General features: G+C 46.1%; 1 protein-coding gene across 1 annotated transcript in view; it reads left to right on the forward strand.

Annotated features, from left to right (window-relative positions):
* The window catches only part of NOX5 (NADPH oxidase 5), a 43,725-nt gene that overhangs the window by 15,565 nt on the left and 5,686 nt on the right, over positions 1-22,474 (forward strand). Inside the window, exons 9-14 of the mRNA XM_066589994.1 lie at positions 7,213-7,352; positions 9,866-9,883; positions 10,410-10,442; positions 12,358-12,482; positions 18,496-18,580; positions 19,628-19,727. Of these exons, the coding sequence (XP_066446091.1) occupies positions 7,213-7,352; positions 9,866-9,883; positions 10,410-10,442; positions 12,358-12,482; positions 18,496-18,580; positions 19,628-19,727 (501 nt within the window). The remainder of the gene's footprint in view (positions 1-7,212; positions 7,353-9,865; positions 9,884-10,409; positions 10,443-12,357; positions 12,483-18,495; positions 18,581-19,627; positions 19,728-22,474) is intronic.

Here is a 22,474-nt window from a genome sequence, read left to right on the forward strand (position 1 = left end):
GGCGATCAGTTCCCTCACGAACCAGCTGCAGGCCCTGGTGCCTGTGATCCAGGATTTATCCGCCCGCATGGTGGCCCAGGAGCAGCGGGGGGTGTCGCAGGGGTCGGACGCCTCAACCAGCCCCGAACCCAAGTGCCCTCTTCCCGAGGTGTTTTCTGGGGAGAGGAACAAGTTTTTTGTCTTCCGACAGGCATGTCGCCTGTTTTTTCGCATGCGTCCCCGTTCTTCCGGGTCGGAGGCTCAGAGGGTCGGGCTGATAATGTCCCTGCTGCGGGGCTCGGCCCAGACATGGGCTTTCTCCATCCCCGAGGGTTCCTCCTGCCTGCGGTCCGTGGACTCCTTTTTTCAGGAACTCGGGGGTATCTTCGACGAACCGGACCGAGCGGGGTTGGCGGTTTCACGGTTGTTGGCGCTGCGGCAGGGGTCGTCGTGTGTGGAGGATTATTGCTCCAACTTCAGACGCTATGCGGGGGATACGACATGGAACGATAGCGCGCTGAAGGACGTTTTTCTGCAGGGCCTCTCGGACGCAGTTAAAGACCTGTTAATTTCCCATCCCGTTCCCGGGTCCTTAAGGGAGGCTATGGAGCTAGCGGTGAGGGCAGATAGGAGGCTCAGGTCTAGGAAGCAGGACAGGCAGACCCGTAGAGTCAGGGAGGTCAGTGGCCCTGGTCCCTCCTCCTCCTTACCAGTCTCTGCGCCCGAGCCGATGGAGGTGGACCCGCTGGACCCCAAAGAGCGACGCCGGATCCGTTTGTTGCATCGCCTCTGCCTCTACTGCGGGAAAGCTGGACATCGGGTGATAACCTGCCCACTGAGGTCTCAACGCCCGCAGCCGGAACCGGCGGAAAACTCCGAGTCCTAGGCGATTGCAGGGAGGATCGCCTAGGACTTCAGGTACTTCCTAAACTTTTGGTACCGTGTCATGTGAGATTCTGGGATTTTTCCCGATCAGGGCGGGCGTTTATTGATTCCGGAGCAGCCGCTAACTTGATAAGTCTGGGTTTTGTCCGTTCTCTGATGGCGGAATTTGTGGCGTTGAAGACGCCAATTCATTTTACCAGCATTGATGCTACCCCTCTCTCTACAGGCTTGGTACGATGGAGGACCCCAAGGTTACAGTTCACGGTGGGGGTCCTCCACTCGGAAGAACTGTCTTTCTTGGTTATGGAAAAAATGTCGGTTGATGTGGTGCTTGGTATGCCCTGGTTGGCACTGCACAACCCCCAATTTGATTGGTCCACCCGGGAATTGACTCATTGGGGGTCATCGTGTCACAATCACCTGTCTACCATAGCTGTGTGCTCCGCAGATACGGTGCTCATTCCGGAGTATTTGTCAGACTTTCAGGATGTATTCTCCAAACAACTGTCTAAGGCCCTGCCTCCTCATAGGGAGTGGGACTGTGGTATCGACCTGATTCCCGACGGTCCCATCCCTAAGGGAGCCATTTTCAATCTGTCAGGTCGTGAGCATGAAGCCCTCAAGTCCTATGTCTCGGAAGCTCTGGCCAACCGACATATCCGGCCGTCCAGGTCCCCTGCCGGGGCAGGTCTCTTCTTTGTAGAGAAGAAGGACGGGACACTAAGGCCTTGTGTGGATTATCGGGCCTTGAATAAAATCACTGTGAAGAACCAGTGCTCCTTGCCCCTAATTCCTGACTTGTTGAATCAGGTGGTAGGGGCTCACTAGTTCTCCAAACTGGACTTAAGGGGGGCTTACAATTTAATTCGCATCAGAGAGGGAGATGAATGGAAGACAGCGTTCAACACCCCGTTAGGACATTTTGAATGTCTGGTCATGCCTTTTGGACTCTGTAATGCCCCCGCTGTGTTTCAGGGTTTTATGAACGCAGTCTTCCACGACTTCCTGGGGGTATTTCTGGTCATCTATCTGGACGACATCCTGGTGTACTCACCTGACTGGGACTCACATGTGCGGCACCTGAGGTTGGTCCTGACCCGTTTGCGCGAGTATCAACTTTTTGTCAAATTAGAGAAATGTACATTTGGCTCTAAACAAGTATCCTTCCTGGGTTATGTAATCTCACCCACAGAGATTCAGATGGAGTCTGATAAAGTAGCAGCAATCTCCCAATGGGTCAGACCCGACAACCTCAAGGCTCTCCAGCGGTTCTTAGGTTTTGCAAATTTCTACCGCAAATTCATTAGAAATTACTCAGTTATTGCTCAACCTCTGACCGACCTGACTAAGAAGGGGGCTGACTTGGGTAAATGGTCGCCTGCAGCCCTTGAGGCCTTTAGCCGTCTAAAAAAGGCATTCACGACTGCCCCGGTGCTAATACAGCCGGACGCACGACTACCCTTTTTTATTGAGGTAGACGCGTCGGAAGTGGGGACAGGAGCAGTATTGTCGCAGGAAGTCAGTGGGAGGTCTGGCTATAGCCCATGTGCGTTCTTTTCGCGAAAGTTCAATTCAGCAGAGCGCAACTACGACGTGGGTAACCGTGAATTGTTGGCTATCAAATGGGCTCTGGAAGAGTGGCGACACCATCTTGAGGGTGCTAGACACCCAATTACCGTATATACTGATCACAAGAATCTGGTATATCTCGCCAATGCGAAAAGACTCACTGCTCGTCAAGCCAGGTGGGCGTTGTTCTTCGCCAGGTTTAACTTCGTCGTGACATATATCCCCGGAGAGAAGAACGTGAAGGCGGACGCCCTGTCACGGAGTTTCGGGGTACCAGACAGTGGGACCATGACTCCCGAGAATATCTTAGCCCCCGGCGTGGTGGTGGCAGCTTTAGAGTCTAACTTCGTCCCTCAACTACAGGATGCTCAGCAGGACGCTCCGTCAGGGGTGCCGGAGGGCAGATGGTTTGTGCCAGAGACCCTACGCCCTAGAGTCATGGATGAGTCCCACTCGTCGGCTCTCGCCGGGCATCCAGGGTTCCAGGGGACCCTGGAGCTTTGCTCCCGATACTTCTGGTGGCCAGGCATGTCTCAGGAGATCCGCAACTTTGTGAGGGGTTGCTCGGTCTGTGCTCGCAATAAGAGTCGGCGGCGTCCTCCGGAGGGTCCTCTGAGACCACTACCGGTTCCTTCCAGTCCCTGGTCTCACTTATCAGTAGATTTCATCACTGACCTACCAGAATCCCAGAAGTGCACCACTATCTTAGTGGTGGTCGACCGGTTCTCAAAGATGGCACATTTTGTGGCGTTAAAAAAGCTACCCTCGGCAAAAGAATTCGCCACGATTTTTGTAAAGGAAATAATTCGCCTACATGGGGTTCCCCAAATTATTGTATCTGACCGCGGGGTTCAGTTTGTGTCGCAGTTTTGGCGTGCCTTCTGCAGAAACCTGGGAACGTCGCTTTCCTTCTCGTCAGCGTTCCACCCGCAGACTAATGGTCAGACTGAGCGGAAGAACCAAGACTTAGTGCAATATTTACGGTTGTTTGCTAGCGAAAAGGCTTACCAGTGGGCAGAGTTCCTGCCGTTGGCAGAGTTTGCACTAAACAACCGCCTTTGTTCTTCTACTGGGGTGTCTCCATTTTTTAGTGTATACGGTCAGCATCCTCGCTTCCTTACAGCAATCCCTACTCCGTCGCTCTGTCCGGCAGCTGATGACGCCACAGATACGCTTCGGGGAGTATGGAAAGAGGTGCAGAGAAACTTGGAGGCAGCGGGGGCCCGTATGCAGTTGCGCAGTGGGAAGAGTTTGTCTGTGTCTGAACCTTACAGGGTGGGACAGAAGGTATACCTGTCTTCTAAAAATCTCAAATTGCGGGTCCCGTCCTTAAAGCTGGCGCCACTTTACGTGGGGCCGTTTGCCATCACACGTGTGGTGAACCCACTCGCCTACGAGCTGGGGTTGCCAGCCACATGGAGGGTTCACAGGGTATTCCATAAGTCGCTGCTGAAACCTTTTGTCCCTTCGGTGATACCCACCTCCGGTCCCCCTCCGCCCACCCTGGTCCGGGATGAAGTCGAATACGAGGTCCAGGAGATACTGGACTCTCGTCGGTGTCGAGGAATCCTACAATACTTGGTGGCCTGGAAGGGTTTTCCACCAGAAGATCATTCCTGGGTGGCCGCATGTGATGTTCATGCTCCCGTGTTGGTACGGCGGTTCCACCGTCGTTTTCCAGATAAGCCTGGTCGAGTTTCCGGGGGCCCGGAGGTCCCCCGTCAGAGGGGGGGTAATGTTACCATGCAGGGCGGCGCTGGGTCCCGCGGCCGGCGCGCGCCGCTCCGAGGTCGGCTTCGGCGTCCCGGAGCGGTGCTGTCAGGGATCTCTCGGCGGCGTGGAGCAGCCAGCGTGCAGCGGCGTGGAGCAGCCAGCGTGCTGCGGCGTGGGCGTGTCCGCCCGTAGGGTGCCGCCCGCTCTCATCCACCTCCCTTATGCAACAGTGGGAGAGTCGGCTCCTCCCACTCTCCGCCCCGGGGCGGAGGCTTTTAGTTAAAAGGCTGGCAGTGACCTGAACTCACTGCCAGTTATTGGTTCTGCTAGCCTCTAGTCAGGTCTATTCTAGTCTGTCCTAGTTGCTTGTCAGTATCTTTTTCGTTTGCCTGAGAGCTACACCTCCAGCCTTGATTCACCTAGTAGTTTTGTTGGTCTGTTACACCTGCCTCTTCTGTCGGCACTCTGTCCCCTGTTAGTAGTTCCATATAGGCAGTCGCCAGGTCCCTAGCCAGTGCAGGGACTGCCGCCCAGTTGTCCGCCTGGGGTTAGCCAGGGCCGAGGCAAGTAGGCAGGGACAGTGGGGTGCAGGAGATCAGGGCACCCCAACTGGCGCTCGGGGGGCAGAGTGCCGTAACAGTAAGCCTGTCGGCACTGTCAGTAGACAGGTGGCTACGCTTATCCGTGATGATTCCCCCGGCCGCACTAAACACCCTCTGTGACAAGATGCTAGCCGCAGGGCACGCCAACACCTCCAGGGCATACAGCGCGAGTTTGGGCCACGTGTCCAGCTTTGACACCCAATAGTTGTACGGAGCAGAGGTGTCATGGAGGACGGTCGTGCGATCGGCTGCGTACTCTCTCACCATCCTTTTACAGTGCTCCCGCCGACTCAGCCTTGACTGGGGAGCGGTGACATAGTCTTGCTGGGGAGCCATAAAGCTGGCAAAGGCCTTGGAGAATGTTCCCCTGCCTGCGCTGTACATGCTGCCTGATCTCCGCGCCTCCCCTGCTACCTGGCCCTCGGAACTGCGCCTTCGGCCACTAGCGCTGTCGGATGGGAATTTTACCATCAGTTTGTCCACCAGGGTCCTGTGGTATAGCATCACTCTCTAACCCCTTTCCTCTTCGGGTATGAGAGTGGAAAGGTTCTCCTTATACCGTGGGTCGAGCAGCATGTACACCCCGTAATCCGTAGTGGCCAGAATGCGTCTAACGTGAGGTGAAAAACCAGAGACACCGCATGCAGCAGATATAATGTGTACTGTTTCCCTGTGGCGGGATGACGGCGGTCATGTAACGGGCGCAGCAGAGCCAGGAAACAATTATGCGCAAGCCTGTAGTGAGACCTAGGTGCGTATGACTGAGCTGCGCAATTCACAGCGCAGAACCAGTGAAGTGGACAAAGCCCAGTGGTAGGCCTTAAGTATTTTGCCTCAATTTTTTAAAATGGTGAGGTGAAAAACCAGAGACACCGCATGCAGCCGATATAATGTATACTGTTTCCCTGTGGCGGGATGACGGCGGTCATGTAACGGGCACAGCAGAGCCAGGAAACAATTATGCGCAAGCCTGTCGTGAGACCTAGGTGCGTATGACTGAGCTGCTGCAATTCACAGCGCAGAACCAGTGAAGTGGACAAAGCCCAGTGGTAGGCCTTAAGTATTTTGCCTCAATTTTTTAAAATGGTGAGGTGAAAAACCAGAGACACCGCATGCAGTGGATATAATGTGTACTGTTTCCCTGTGGCGGGATGACGGCGGTCATGTAATGGGCGCAGCAGAGCCAGGAAACAATTATGCGCAAGCCTGTCGTGAGACCTAGGTGCGTATGACTGAGCTGCTGCAATTCACAGCGCAGAACCAGTGAAGTGGACAAAGCCCAGTGGTAGGCCTTAAGTATTTTGCCTCAATTTTTTAAAATGGTGAGGTGAAAAACCAGAGACACCGCATGCAGTGGATATAATGTGTACTGTTTCCCTGTGGCGGGATGACGGCGGTCATGTAACGGGCACAGCAGAGCCAGGAAACAATTAGCTGGGTATTCATTAGCAACTACTACCCCCAACAGACACGCAGTAAACTGAAGACAGTCACAGGCAGCCCAAATATAGTATTTTTCCCCAATTTTTTTGAAAAAGCCCACTGCCTATATAGCCAGTTTACCTCTTTCCCTGTACCACTGTCCCTGCCTCACCAGTACTGCCCCTATACTGAGTAAAATGACTGCAGACTGAGGACGCAATGCTCTGCACGCCCGATCTACAAAAAAAAAAAAAAGTGCAACACTGCTAAAAGCAGCCTCAACAGTACTGCACACGGTCAGATGTGGCCCTAAGAAGGACCGTTGGGGTTCTTGAAGACGAATATAACAGCCTAACGCTCTCCCTATAGCAGCTACAGCAAGACAGCACTTTCCCTGATCTCTGTCAGAATGCATGTGTGGAGAGCCGCGGGCGAGGCAAATTTAAATACTCGGGTGTCATCTGATCTCCCCAGCCACTCACTGCAGGGGGGTGGGATAGGGCTGGAACGCCACAGGAGGAAGTTGTAATGCCTTCCCTGTGCTTCTATTGGCCAGAAAAGCGCGCAAATTTCTCAGGGAAGGAAATGTAATGGAGTCGAGTAATGAGCATCTCGAACACCCTAATACTCGAACGAGTATCAAGCTCGGATGAGTACGCTCGCTCATCTCTATGAATAAGTAAAAGAGTTATGATTTTTTAAAAGTAGGGAGAAGAAGACTAAAATGAAAGAAAAAAGGCCCGCTTCCTGCAGGGCTTATTTAGACGACCGTATATCGGCTGGGTTTTCACGCCGAGCCAATATATGGTGTCCTTGTCTGCAGGGGGGGAGAATGGAAGAGCCAGGAGCAGGAACTGAGCTCCCGCCCCTTCCCCGCCCCTCGCCACTGCCGTTGGCAGAACGGGGGCGGAGCTAAGCATCGGGACTTAGCTCCGCCCCCGTAGTCTAACTAAGCCCTAAGAAGGTAACTTTTATAATCCTGCTAAGGTTTTTGGCTATTCCCTTTCTTTCTCAAGCTGACATGACACTTCTTTCCCTACAGATACTCTATGGCTACATGTCCGTTCACTGGGACAATGGACAAACAGTTTGTATGAATACTTCTCTTCCCCAGAGACTGCTAACAGACATAATAATAAAAGATTGACCCAAAATATGAAGAAGAAAAAACATCAGAGTCAGGTATTATGAATGTAAATTATCTGGAGACAGATGTAAATGCAACCTAACAGTCTTCCGGGTAAAGACACAGTATTTCTAACATTACCCCCTAGTATTTAGCAGCATTACTGACTTTTAGGGCTCATTCACACGGTAGTATTTACGCTATGTATTATAAGCATATTTTTTATTTCAGTAGGTTCATCCACATATGCGTATTTTTCACGCAACTTTCAGTATTATGCAACAAAATAGGCCATAGAAATAAATGGTCCAGCGCAAATATGCAGCTATTTTGCCGTGATAAAACTCCGGTCGAAAATCACGACGATTTGAAACATTGGATTCCAAAGCATCCGTTCAGATGGGCAATTTTACCGATGCATAAAATTGGCTAGCTGAAAAAAATAGTGCACGCGGTGCACATTCTGGCCGGCTGCTTTTACGCGTGACCGGAAAAGATAGGAGCTGATTTCTCTCCCCCCTGGCTGACAGTATTCGGGGCCTGGCCGTCTGAATGGCCGAGAAAATCGGAGATGCAGCCCTGACTTGGTCGCAGCTGCCTCTCGTTCAGCGCCCATATGAAAGAGGTCGAAGAGCCAAAATACGCAGGGCAATGTGGGTTTTGGTCGCTTAAATACGCAGCGTATTTACACAACAGAAACCCACATATGGCCATGTGAATGAGCCCTTATTCTAATCAACACTGGAATTCTAACGTTTTCCTATCAACCCTCAGCGTTCTACAGAGTTTTCCTTACTAAACATGACATTTTTCCTAAATTCACAGGGTTGACTTTTCCATCCCCCTTACATATTTACTTTTATGGACTGTGGACAATATTGCCGTTTTACGTAAATTAGAATAGTTACAGATACCGTTATATTCCCTATTAATTTAGGAACATCTCCTCAACCTCAGTGGAGCAATTGCCAATAACACAGATGACCAGATTGAACTGACATCCTACAAACCGCGACATAGCCAGCCAGCAGATGAAATTTGCATCAGCTTAGAGAAGCGTGGAAGTACCCAGGGTCGAAATGTAAGAATATCAGACACACCACACATACTGAGTGTATAAGTGAATCTTATGAGACTTCTAATCATAATGCAAATTTTAAACATCTTTATCTTATACTAGAAGATAACCCTTCCCGGGACAGTGACTGTAATAGAAATATATTTAGGCTCTGTTCACATCTGCAGTCGGGGATTCTGTTTTCCTGTTCGGTCATAGAATAGATTCTAATAGGTTTTTAATGGCTTACTTTGTAATGAAAGTGTAATCATTTACAAGAGTAAACCGTTATGGCCCATTTACATGGGAACGATTATCATTCAGAGGTGTTCAAAAATTTGGACGATAGTCGTCACATGTAAATGCATGCAGAGACTGAACGACTAAGTGACAGTTGTTCAGTCATTCAGCGTCTGCATGCAGAAACCTGGATGACTAGACGTTCAGTATAAACAGCAGTGATTCAGTTCTAAATAACTATCTGCTTACAGTGAATGGAGGCGGCGGGGCGGAGGGGGAATACTTCCTGGCCGCTCCACCTCCATGCCAACAGCGCTCTGAACATTGCCAGCGATACTCGCTCCTGTGTAACAGCACAGGAGCAAACTTCACTGGGATGAACTGCTGGCTATCATTTGCCTAGCAGTTCGTCCCGTGTAAATTGGCTTTAAAAACCTATCTACGGCCCCAAGAGGTTTGCCTATTTTCAATTTTTGCCCCTATGTATTAGCAAGTTGTGCAGGCCTACACTAAGGCATTTACAGTATACATTCGATATTATATAAATATGTATGTAGGTAAATAAACCTGATTTGGTCTCTGTGGCTTTTAGGCATCAGGATTTAGATCAGTTTCCCAACCAGGGTTCTGCTGGAGTTATCATTCTCGTTCACTACTAATTGGGTAGTTTACAGTAATTTACTTTAGGGGTTACTCAATAGTAAAAAAGTTGAGAATTACAGGTATAGATGATGACTTTTGGGATAATGTTAGATTAGTCAATTTAGGGATCACCAATAATATCCACGTGTGTCCTCTACAAAAACAACCTACAGGCCTTCTTCACACGGTGGAATCTATGTTGGATTTTTTCAGATGAATTCCGCCTCAAAATCAGTTGTTGAAGTCCAAGGCTTCTTCTGTGGATTTGCAGTTCAGTTTCCAGTGAATCTGCATATGTATTTAGTTATTTTCAATGGCGCAATTCTGAATTCTTATTTCTTGACGCTGCATCCGCACGTGAATTTCAACTTGCACATCTACTTGTAGGACTATGGCACAGATTTACATGAGAGTCAATGAAGGAGTTTGAAACTTAAAAACAGAAGGAATAGCTCACCTTTTTGTGGTGCAACTTTCCATGTGTGATAATCCAAGTTCAAGATGCTTGTGGACCTCCAAGTGTAGCATACATGAAGAGAAATGGATAAAATCCAGCAAAGCAATCTAAAACAATTAGGGATGAGCGAGTATACTCGCTAAAGCACTACTCGCTCGAGTAATGTGCCTTAGCCGAGTATCTCCCTGCTCGTCCCTAAAGATTCGGGGGCCGCCGCAGCTGACAGGTGAGTCGCGGTGGGGAGCAGGGGAGAGCGGGCGGGAGAGAGGGAGAGAGAGATCTCCCCTCCGTTTCTCCCCGCTCTCCCCCGCCGCTCCTCGCCCCGCGCCAGCCCCCGAATCTTCAGGGAAAAGCAGGGAGATACTCGGCTAAAGCACATTACTCGAGCGAGTAGTGCTTTAGCGAGTATACTCGCTCATCCCTAAAAACAATATAAAGCATGCTATCGGTAAAAATGTCATCACTTTCAATGTGTAGGAAGCTGTGACGTTGATTACGTAAAGTTTTATAATGCTGGTGCTGGATTATATACATTGCTCTCCTTGAAGGCTTTTAGGACACGAGTTTGCTGGGAATTTGATGCAGATTGAGCTTTAAATCCACAGCAAAATGCGTTGTGTGAACAAGACCTTACTATATAATATACATAAATACTTAAATGTTTCTTCCTTCATAACTGAGCTAGTAATCTGATATAACGCTTTAATCCCTTTTCAGGGTGGTGAAAATCATCAGATATGTAATATTAAGGCAAGTATCATGAACTCACAAATAACTTGTCTGTCAGCCTTCTCATTACATGAGGGTGCATTCATATGAGCGAGTGTGATATAGATTTGGGAAACTCGGACTGATATCGCGCTTGCAAAGTTGCGATGTTCACTGTGAGTATGTTGCGATTTGCAAAAAAATCACATCGCATCACTGAAGATTTGATTTTCAACAGGAAAAATTACCCACTTAGTGACCGGCCCATAGTGTTTTTACATCCTAGCTAAGTGGGCTTTAATCCCCTGGGCTGTGGATGTGACAGCTCCCTGCTGTCAGCTGCCGTTATCCAATGGATAACAGTCATCACATGAAAGGGAAAAAAATGTAGAGTTTTAGCTTCCCTCACAGATTGTATCCATGAGGGAAACTGAACCTACGCACCTCCGTCCCCCGTGATGTCCCGTACCATGGAAGAACCTGATGGCGTAAAAAGTCAGGCGCATGCGCAGAAGGCTGGGAGCTTTAAAATCTCTCTGCTCCCGGCTAGCATGAGTAGTCAAGATCAGGGAGATGTTACCGGGCACTGCTGTATGCGGTTCCCGATTGCATGATCGCCATTATCCAATGGATCGTGTAAAGTAAATAAAAAGTCTAAAAACAGAAAAAAAAGTTTCATCTCCCCTCATGGATCATATCCGTGAGTGGAGATAAAATTACGTACCTAAGGCCCCCGGATTTATCCGCGGACCTCACCCTGGCGGAAAAATCTGAGTAACATTAGTGCTCCCCCGCAGCGGAATTTCACTCGCAATACTCCGTCCTGCCCGTGGACACTCAGCCTAAAGCTGCAGGTTGCATAGGCTCCTTCTGCATGAAAGTAATACTTGGGTCCAGGCTATCTTTTTTTTAATACGCTTTTTTTTCTTTTTTTCAACCCTTACCTACCATGTGCCATTTGTAATACTGGTGTCTTTTCATCTAGTAAAGGGGCTTTGTGTCTCCCCAGATACCAGGGCCCAGATGCAACAGCTACCCCTCAACTCCTATAGCTATGCCCCCGTGCTGTGCAGTCGTATTATTACCATTAAACGATTGATAAAAGTTTGAAAGCAGATCATATCTTGAGCAATGGAATACAATTGTATTAGTTTTGCTGGTACTTCATCTATGCAAATGATAGACAACTAGCATCCTGAGGGACAATGCAGCCTCTGGGTCCCCTCTTTTACCTGTGTACTTTCAATACACAGTTCTTTGTGCTAGGATTACTGAATGGTTATTATCTCCCCCGTGTTCCTGAAAATAAGACCTACCCGTAAATAAGCCCTAGTATGATATGTTTCAGGGTTTTTGAGCATGCAGAATGATTTTTTTCAGGATTTGTCAGGATGTTTAAAATATAAGCCCTACTCCAAAATTAAGCCCTAGTTACAGTTAATAAAAAAAGTCAATTTAAATAGTGTCCAAGCAGCTATACATGTAAAAAAATGAAATCTTTTGGAGCACCCTGTTTTATTTTGGGGGAAGCAGGGTATACACATTTAAAGCATATACACAGGATCTGTCATAAATATTATCCCTAGTAGACTGGGGATCCTAAGAAAAGTGGTGATGTAGCTGTGTTAACTCTTCATTACATCAAATACGGGATACAGAAACAACTGGGCATACTCATTCTGCAGTTTCTGTATTTCCCATACGCTCTAATTCAAAATGAACGTGTGTAGGTACTTCTCTGCTAAAAAAAAGGGGGACATTGAATGCATTTTGTGACCAAGCCCCCCTATAATAAGGTATGTTTGCTACCACTGATCTATACCATGGAGGTTGGGTTATTAGTGATCATGTTATGACACTATAATATGACATCTATGTATCTGCAGCACTTGTGTATTCTCCATTCATCTGTGTGTTCTATAATACAGCATGTTTAGTATGTTTCTTATGTTTGCAGTGTTACATTGACGGTCCATTTGGAACTCCAAGCCGGAGGATCTTCACCTCAGACCATGCAGTGCTGATTGGGGCAGGAATAGGCATAACTCCATTTGCTTCAATTCTGCAAAGCATCATGTACAGGTTCATATGCAATGAAGTGTCCTAAGCCTCATTTTGAAGGGATGTTTACGTATTTGTATAAGGCTAGTGGTACATTACTGTATTTTTGGACCATGTGCTGTCCATGTAATTCTATGTTTCAGTTATAGCCTATGAGGCTATGCAGGGGTGTAACTATAGGGGATGCGGTTGTGCCCGGGTGGGGGGGCCCATGAGGCCTCTCTCCTCCACACAGGAAGCCCAGTACTATGAATAAAGCATTATAGTTGGGGGCCCTGTTACAGGTTTTGCATTAGGGCCCAAGAGCTTCAAGTTATGCCTCAGAGGCTATGCATATGGACATAGTCCACGTGAAAGGACTCATAGCAAGGACGAGAAATAGGACATGCCAATGCTTGTGAATGTGCTTTGTTTGTGTATATTGGACAACATAAGGACTGGTGTCTGTGTGTGCCACTAGTGTAAAGGCCCATTTACACCAGCCGATGATCAATTTAAAAAGTTGCTAATCAGCAATCGTTTTAGCGATAATCGGTGTGTGTAAATGTGCGCCCATCGTGCGCTTTTCGGGCATGGTTAGCTGATCATTAAATTCAAGCTAACCTGAAAATCGTCCTGCACTCTAATCAGATGTTCTCCACTTGGAGTGCTGATAGCATTTTTTCCCCATGGAGAACAAAATAATAGCCTTGGGCCAGTAACTGCATTCAGGAAGGCTTCATTTGCACACCTAATTGGTACTTAAGTATCTGAGTAGCTACTTAATACTTTATGCAAAATGATCGCTCAGAGCTGTCACTCAAACTGTCATTTGAGCGATCTTTGAACAATCATCTACTAGTGTACATGGGCCTTAAGGAGCAGTGAAAAAAATGCGTACAGCTTCTTTCTAGGATACAGCTCCACTACTAATTATGATTATAGTATTCTATCCCTAATTAACAGAAACAAATGTATTTTCAATGAGGATGATTATTCCCTGACAACGAAATAGTGAAGTAAGACTACTGTTTTTACTTATTTTTTTTATCTTTTGAGCCTAAAATTGACTACAGTTCTGGTGGACTAAGAAGATCGGTATGCAGAATAAGAATTATGTTTTATATACAATAGATAATCAGAACAGCACCATAGTGCTTGATAAACTATATGTCTGGTGGTGTGATAAAATCAATTCTAAGTTCTTTTTGTATATAGTTTTTTATGCTGTTTATATTATTTATTGTGTATGTAAAATCATGACGCACTATCCATAGCCATTAGAACCATCATTCTATTTGACACAAATAACAACAAGTGTAAATTGATCCTGATGAATCTAATTTATACATTCTAAGCATTTAGATTTTATATCCAATAGGAAAACTTTTTGGATATGGCATGACATATATCCGTTCCTTCTAGCCGCCCGTATAAGAAACAAATCCTTGTAGAGACATAGAAGCTCTCTGCTTTCATTCTTCAACACGTTATGATGGATTTTTGATTTATTGAATTGTATACTCACGGTCATGATATTTTTGGATATATATTAACATATTTCTCACTGAAAAGTCACATCTAACTAATCCCCATCTGTGATGTCACTCCGCTCTTGAAAATGGAATGCACGTTTGCACTCTAAACAATAGACCTGAGATTGGAACATACGTAGCGTTCCACGCACCATTCTACACAGCGCTTTATGTACTGCCCCACGTGACCGAACAGAGACAAACTCTCCTCCCATCCAATTACGTCCTATTGCCGGTGTCCGATACAAGACGGACTGTAAGTATAGTATGGCTATATAGAAGTGTGTTATTGAAAAAGGCGTTCCGATACTCTGAAACGCGTTGTATTTGAAAAGCTGCATTAACATTTTTTTAGATTTAATAATCATATAGACCTATTGGTCATTTGATTGCAAGCTAAGCCTGTGTCCGAGAACCTTTGCTGTTTATTCGGTCTAAGAATTATGTTTTGGACTATGTTCTGCAGATTCCATCACAATGGAAGAAAAAAATAGTGTGCCAGACAAATCAGTTTTGGTTTTTTTTTCAGACAATATGACAGATTCTGACTGACCTGGTTATGAGTCAGTGAGGTCCGTAGGGTGCCATTGGTGTCCATCACGTGACTGAGCCAGAACTACATTGTGGTTACTGTTTTTAATGGGAACCACAATGCAGAAGTGAACACAACCTTATAAATAGTTGCTTTTAATAATGTTTGTAATTTTTCTTTTTAAGGCACATTTAAATGGCCTTTACATAGGCAGATGACAGCTGTATTGGAGACGATACATATGGTATCATCGCTATCAGGAGTACATCCTCTGTTTACACTAGGAGAAGTGCTGCCAGTAATGATAATTTCTTACACAGCATTTGCCTGTTCATCGGCTGATTGTTGGCACATTTGCACAGCCCGATGATTGGACAAATTAACATGTGAGCTCAATTATCAAGCCATGTAAAGGGCCCTTAAGACATCCTGATGATCTCTGATTTCCTTTCCAAAGATTTGGTTTGGCAGCACTCCAGGAACAGTCCTTTTGTGTTCGTTCGTCCCATTTTCAATGGGTAAACCATAAACGACTAACACTATTTGTCTTTAAATGGCTTATTAAAATAATGTAATACCATTACAGCACAAATAGCTTCTAAACGCTGTTCTGTACAATTGTCTTATAGGCAGGAGCTGCATTTCTTTACCCCAGGTGCTGAAATGCTTTCTCTTGATAAAACCTGAGAGTGTGTTATGTGCTTGAATAAATAAAGGAATTAGAACTTAAAGGAGCTTCATACTTTTCATCTCAGTGTTTGCATCAGGTAGCAACTAATATTTCTGTCTGACCTTCAAATACTACAGGGCAGGGGCGTAACTATAGATGATGCAGGGGATGCGGTTGCACCCGGGCCCAGGAGCCTTAGGGGGCCCATACGGCCTCTCTTCTCCATATAGGGAGCCCAGTACTATGAATAAAGCATTATAGTTGGGGGCCCTGTTACAAGTTTTGCATCGGGGCCCAGGAGCTTCAAGTTACGCCTCTGCTACAGGGGTTAGGCTCTACTCACCACTTTAACCATAAAGTTGGTAGTATGTATATAAATTGTCATTTGTTTGCAGAGTACATGTTTGGATCCATCTGAAAATAAAGAACGATCACATAGATGCTAAATGTTTACAGCTATATAACAAGTGTATACTTTTTTGACAATCTGGTGGATAGATTTGTCAGAAAGTACACAGGTGGTATAAAGTTGCATTCCTTTCGCACCATATGTTTGTTTTTTACAAAAAAAATATATACAAAAGTAGAATGAATCCAACCTTAAAGGAATATTCCCATCTTGGCAAGTTATCCCCAGGAACTGCAGCGACCCCCAGTGATCCAGAGATATCGCCCCGGCTTGTCCCTAAATTTTGAGAGCAATTCGCTTCAATGAGAACAGCTGGTGATAGTCAAGTTCCAGTACTTCACAATCTCTAGCGAGCATTCCCCTTGAAGTGAATATGGATAGGTTAAGGATTGCAGAGACAAGAATACCCATTTGAGGCCCATTTACTTGACTCGACGATCGGACATGAATGTATGTCTGCCTGAGCGTTGCACCATATGAATATGTACCTGAGGCCTCATTCACATGAGTGCTGTTTTAGCGCATTAGAGGCACGCAAAGAAAGCGCGTCCATTAGAACCAATGGTTTCCTATAGAACCGTTCAGATGAAGGAATTTTAGATGGGCTAAATACTCACACCTAATAAAGATAGGACATGTGACTGCAAAGCTCGCATCTAAGGTCAATGTTGCAAGAAAAGATAGGACCTGACCTATCTTTGGTGCGTGCTGCGCAGGAGTTTTCATAGACTCCTATGGGAGCTGGATAACACGCACCATGTAACTCCGAGAGGGCAATTTTACTGCTAATAAAAAATTATCTGGAAATGACCCGTTCACGCGATCTTTAGTGCAGTATAGCCGCGATCTTTTCATGCACCTATACTGCGCTGCATTCCCACGAACGTATATCGGCTCGGTTTTCACGCCAAGCCGATATACGTTGTCCTCATGTGCAGGGGGGGAGGATGGAAGAGCCAGGAGCAGGAACTGAGTTCCCGCCCCCTCTCTGCCTCCTCTCCGCCCCTCTGCACTATTCGAAATGGGGAGAGGCGGGATGTGGGCGGGGCTAATTCTCACAACTTAGCCCCGCCCCACCTCCTTTCATTGCAAATAGTGCAGAGGGGTGGAGAGGAGGCGGGAGCTCAGTTCCTGCTCCTGGCTCTTCCATCCTCCCCCCCTTGCACACGAGGTCGACGTATATCGGGGAATGCAGCCTAAGGGCGAGCACCCACTGGCGTTTGCGTTTCCTGCGGGAAAAAAACGCAGCGTTTTCGCCGCGTGTCCCGCGGTTTTTCCGCGCGTTTTTCGCGGCGTTTTCGCGGCGTTTTCGCGGCTTTGCCATTAATTTCCATGGAGAAAAATAAGGACACATATGCAACTGACAGTTCCTATGTTAAAACCGCACACGCATCGCAAAAAAAACGCCAGTGGACAGGAACACATGTTATCTCTATGCCTGTGCAGGAAAAACGCAAAACGCAAAACGCAGGTAAAAAAACGCCAGTGGGTGCTCGCCCTAAAACAGCATTTATGTGAACGAGGCCTGATGAGTAGACAAACGAGTAAACGTTTGTCGGCTGATTGGCTTATTTTGCTGCAGTGAAAGATTATTTGTTCCTCATACAGCTAGCCTGGACTGTGTAAAGTCCATTTAAATGAGCAATGATGAATAATTAACGTCAAATGACAGGAATTGGCCCATGTAAAAGGACTCTTACACATACAGTATAGTCATACAGTAAGGCTACCCACACATGGGCAGGTGCGATATCAGGCCAAGAAACTCAGCCCGATATCGCGCTCTCCAACGTGCGTTTTCACAGCGATGCTGTAAAGTAGCGATCCTTCAGCACATTGGGGGAATGGCAAGTGTTTCCCATTGTTTTCAATGTGAAACCTTGCATCCCACTCTCGTGCACAGAGCACGCCATGCGATGTGTTTTAGTGTACCATGGGTGTGGCGTTCTGAAGAAGTAAAAAGATAGGACATGCAGCGATTCTTTTCCTCACTGCTCATGTGTGACTATTCAAAAGAATGGGGTTCATAGACGTGCAAAATTTGTGAGTCTGAAAATGCACAAATCTCGCGTGAGTTTCTTGGCTGTATGAAACCCGCCTTAGAGTCTTTTTACATGGAACGATTATTGTCCATATTCTCGCTAGATCGCAGACATCTGAACGATTATTGGTCTGTCTAAATGCTTGCAGCAACCGTATGACGAACGAAAATTTGTTCACTGATCGTTCGTTTTTCAGTTTCTGTCAGCATGAAAACCAAATGACGATCGGTCTGTATGAACAGGCAGTCATCCATGACTGACTATCTGTTTACTGTGAATGTAGGCGAGAAGCCAGAGCAATCCCTAGCCCGGTCTGCTTCCATTTACTGAGTGATGATTGTTGCTGTGTGAAAGTACAGGAGTGAGTATTGCTGGGACGCCTGTTGGGCATGTTTGCGCCTGATATTAATGCCGTGTAACAGGGCGCTAAAGCTTGTTAAGATCAGATAAGTCAAAGACCAAGGCCCTGTCAAGGCCCTGTCCATGGGCGATATGTCACTGTGTTATCCGCGGCGATAATCTGGCTGCGGGTAACGCAGTGAACGCTTTCCATAGACTAACTATGGAAAGCGTAGCCCCATGTCCACAAGCGGAGAATCATAGCGTGGGATTCAAATCGCGACATGCTGCGATTTGCCGCAACTCTCCGCGGTGAGCCTATCTGTCAGATAGGCTCACCATGGAGACCTGTCATTTTTCCTCCCTGCTCCCCCGCGGCGGAATATCGCTAGCGATCTTCCACCTCGCCTGTGGACAGTGGGCCTAAGAAAAAGGACAGAACTGACCTGACTAACTCTAGAGTACAGTAAAGCTCGATTTGATGTGTCAACATGTCTACACTATTTTGTCATAATTCTGATTTGGCAGATACCGAATGAGGAAACAGAATTGCCCCAACTGCAAGTACTCCTGGTGTGAGACCTTGAAAGACAATGAGATGAAGCTCAGAAAGGTAGGCGCTATATGAAATATGTGGGAATATGTGGGAACTGCTATGTGATAAATGGGAGAACCCCTTCCTGTCCTTATGACCTATTTAGACAAATAGACAACCTAGAGTAGGATTTCCTGAGAAAGACCACAATTCTCATGCAGTGACCATTGCAGGAATAATGCAAGGCCCCCTACAGCTGATTCCTGGGGTTTCCAGTGCTGGATGCATAGTGATCAGATGATTGCCAGTGGGTCCTCGTTTAGAGAAGGGGCTCTCCATCAATGATGGCTTGAAGAAATATCTAAATACAAAATTATGGCATACAAATATTTTCATACCACAGTAAGGCTTGGTGCACACTAGTGTATTTTGGGGCCATGTGCTGTCTGTGCAATTCCCCAGGTAGCACACGGCCCCATTATAACGTATGAGCTTATACATGTGGACTTTTTTTTTCAGATTTGGCGGACAACAAATAGGACATGCCAATGCATGTGAATGTGCTGTGTCCATGTGTATTGGATAGCACATGGACAGCAATTCTTTAGGTGCTACTCATAGTTACAGGTAGTATGCTCCTAGCCTAACATGGACACTGAATACATAGACAACACATGCAACATGGAGATACTATGGGGAATTTATCATCAGTAGAATTTAGCTCTTTTTCCCGTCTCTAGTTTAAAATTCAACAAATTTATCAAATGTCGCATAATATGTATCTATACATATCTTTGAATATGTGTAGTGATGTGGAGTCACTTTGTACACCACTCAGCTATCGGAGTGAGACTGTGACAAATTTAGCAACTTTTTAAAAAGTTGAATTTTTAAAATCTGTCTAAAAGCCTCACTAAACTCAACCCCATAAGACATTTTCTTTTTTGTGCAAATCAATAGTAAATCTTTCTAATTTAATTTGCGCCAAAAAGTACAACTTACCCTAGACACAACACCAAAAATAAACCTGCCCCAATGTTCTTATATTTAATATACAATTTACACCCGCGTACAACAGGAAGGCGGATGATTGCACAATAGTAAATATCACATCATGTTTGATAGGTGGATTTCATCTGGATTAACAGAGACCAGAAATTTTTCGAATGGTTTGTCAGCCTGCTAACCAAGCTTGAGCTAGACCAAGCCGATGAGGAACCTGATGGTAAGCAGTTCTCTCCAGGACTGGATGTATCAGTCTAATTATAAAGACCTGGGGAATCTATGTTATGAAGATTATGATATAATACATAGTTGTATCCTTGGGTTTCTCAGGGGTGAAGTGAGAATTGTGTGACCTCTTGGGCAATAAGAGCCGTGGGCCCCTTACCAAGAGTGTGTTCACTTTTTTACATAACTTTAAAATTCTACAAGAGTTGTTCCATGAGACATAAAACCTTTCAGAATGCAGCTCCAATGGTGACTAGCTGATTGTCCCAGGCAGAGACGCAACTTGAAGCTCCTGGGCCCCAATGCAAAACCTGTAACAGGGCCCCCAACTATAATGCTTTATTCATGGTACTGGGCTCTCTATACAGAGAAGAGAGGCCTTATGGGCCCCCTAAGGCTCCTGGGCCCGGGTGCAACCGCATCCCCTGCATCCCCTATAGTTACGCCAGCGGTCCCAGGTCCTATTTCTGCCACCCTCAGCAAATAGTTGATTTTGCTGAGAGAAGCTGTAATTAGCCAGGCATTTCTTGGACCTTGCAGGGCACATCTAGTGATCGCCTTTCAGATGAATGGCAGTCTTTGTACTACAAAGATGGCTCCAAGTTCACGAGAACAGGAGCCACTCTTACAAAGCAAGTTTCTGTTCCGTCTGATAAAGGGGGATCCTGAGCAAGGGACTCTAGTCTATAACATTGATGTATTTTTGGACAACCCTTTAATGCATCTATTTATTATGTTCAATTCATTTAAAGGGTCACTCCAATGATTTTTTTTTCATTCATTATGTTGCTAGCCCCCATTATGTATTTGGGAGCTAGTGTTACCCTGTGTAGTTCTTCCTTTCTATTGGAATCTCCTGGCCTCTTTCTCTTCAGGTGGTCATGTGATCTCAATTCTGACCAGCTCAGATTTAGTTGGGTTTATGTATTCTCAAGTTAGTCAGTTTTTAAGTCAGTCTTGTGTGATGGGCCCTACCACACAAGCTCTTTAGCGGGAGACATAGACACTCCAAACACAGTTACTGCTGATGATTAGTGGCTCCTGTCACACAGTTAGAATGAAGGAGATGATAGTTCAGCTTCCTGATTGTTTACTTATGGTCTGCAGCTTATTTAGATGAATATATAATACAGATTATAATGGCAGTGTCTTCCCTGTAAGCAAAGATCATACAGGCTTTAGTTGATCATGTGATGTTGTGCTGATGCGATATGGTGCCTGATTAGTATCAGACAGAAGGCTGTACTGCATGGAAGGGACTGCAATATACAGAGTAGAACTCCAGAGTGTGACAATTAGGTGAGGGGGGCAGGAATGAAGAAAATGTGTTTCTGCTGGAGTGGCCCTTCAAGTAAGTTTTCGGAGTATTACAAAAACTCAGAAAACTTGCAAAAAAAGCTACCGTAGTAATATTTATACTCTCAAAATTATTTGCTGTTTCTCTGCTACTAGTCTACAACACTCTGTGACGACACTAGGAGGAGCTTATTGCATGCATTTTTACCTTTCCAATGTAACACAATGGGAGTTGTATACATCTGTATACAGTCTCCTCCTCCTAGAGAGAGCTTTAGGCAGCCATAAATTAATCTAATTCTATAATAGGAATTTAAGACACCATTTGAGAAAAAAAAGAGCTCAAACCTACCATAAAGACATATGGCACAAATTCTCAGTAGAGGGCCGTGGCCCTCTATAACATTGTAGGCTCTTGGCAGTGCCGATTTGCGACATGGTCAGTTCATCTCTTTTATGGGACTTAAACTGGTTGTACCAGAATAGACTTTTATCACCTATTCATAGGATAAAAGGCTAGTAATTATTAGGAAATTATAGTACCAGTGTTTCAGGTGGTGCAATGTAGTGGTTCGTGATTTACAAACTTCAGCAGCTTGCTGAAGAGACATGTTCGCTTGTAGCTTTCGCATATGAGCTTCATGTGTTTTACAAACTTCAGCTGGTGGCTGAAGTGACGTTGCGGATTGTCGTTGTGTCATGTAAGTTGCATTAGTTTCCGGTGGCAATGAACACTCTGTGGTGACAGGTTTGCATGACAGCGACGGTTTGTTTCAACACTGGACAACGGTTGACGATTAGATGAAGGCTGGACTGGTGTTGCGGCAATAGCACTTGAGATGACCTGATATTATGTTCAGGAGATGTGAAGATAGTGATGGACTATGCTTGAATGTCGTTGGTCAATATGCACCGTCAGCTATGCATGCGGACATTTTTCAGGTTTCATTTATTAAAGTCTCCACACAGGTATCCAGCTGTCTCACAACCAGCTACAAACTGCCAGACTGAAGACTGCTGTATGCATAGCAACTGAGGCCACGGGGGTTTGTGTGGGATGTATTCCACCCATAATCCCTCATTCAACTCAGAGACTATGTGACTGATCACATGATGGTGACATCATCACAAGTTCTGTGAGCACACAAGCTATGTATGTGTAAATTTGTGAGGTGTCATTTATTGGAATCTCCACACAGGTACGCAGCAGTGTCACAACCAACTACAAACTTCCAGACCGAATACTGCTGCATCTAAAGCAACTGAGGCTGAGCAGGGGTTTATGGGGGATGTAGTCTGCGCATAATCCCTCATTCACTGCACAAGGAGGATAAAGGACCTGTGATTACATCACTGTCATGTGATCATAGGGCGGAGCTAAGAGCCGGGAACTGACATCACAGGTTCTGTCAGGCTCTGCATGTAACTCACACATCACACACAGAA

Source organism: Eleutherodactylus coqui, chromosome 2 (assembly GCF_035609145.1).
Source record: "Eleutherodactylus coqui strain aEleCoq1 chromosome 2, aEleCoq1.hap1, whole genome shotgun sequence".
NCBI classification, from domain to species: Eukaryota; Metazoa; Chordata; class Amphibia; order Anura; family Eleutherodactylidae; genus Eleutherodactylus; species Eleutherodactylus coqui.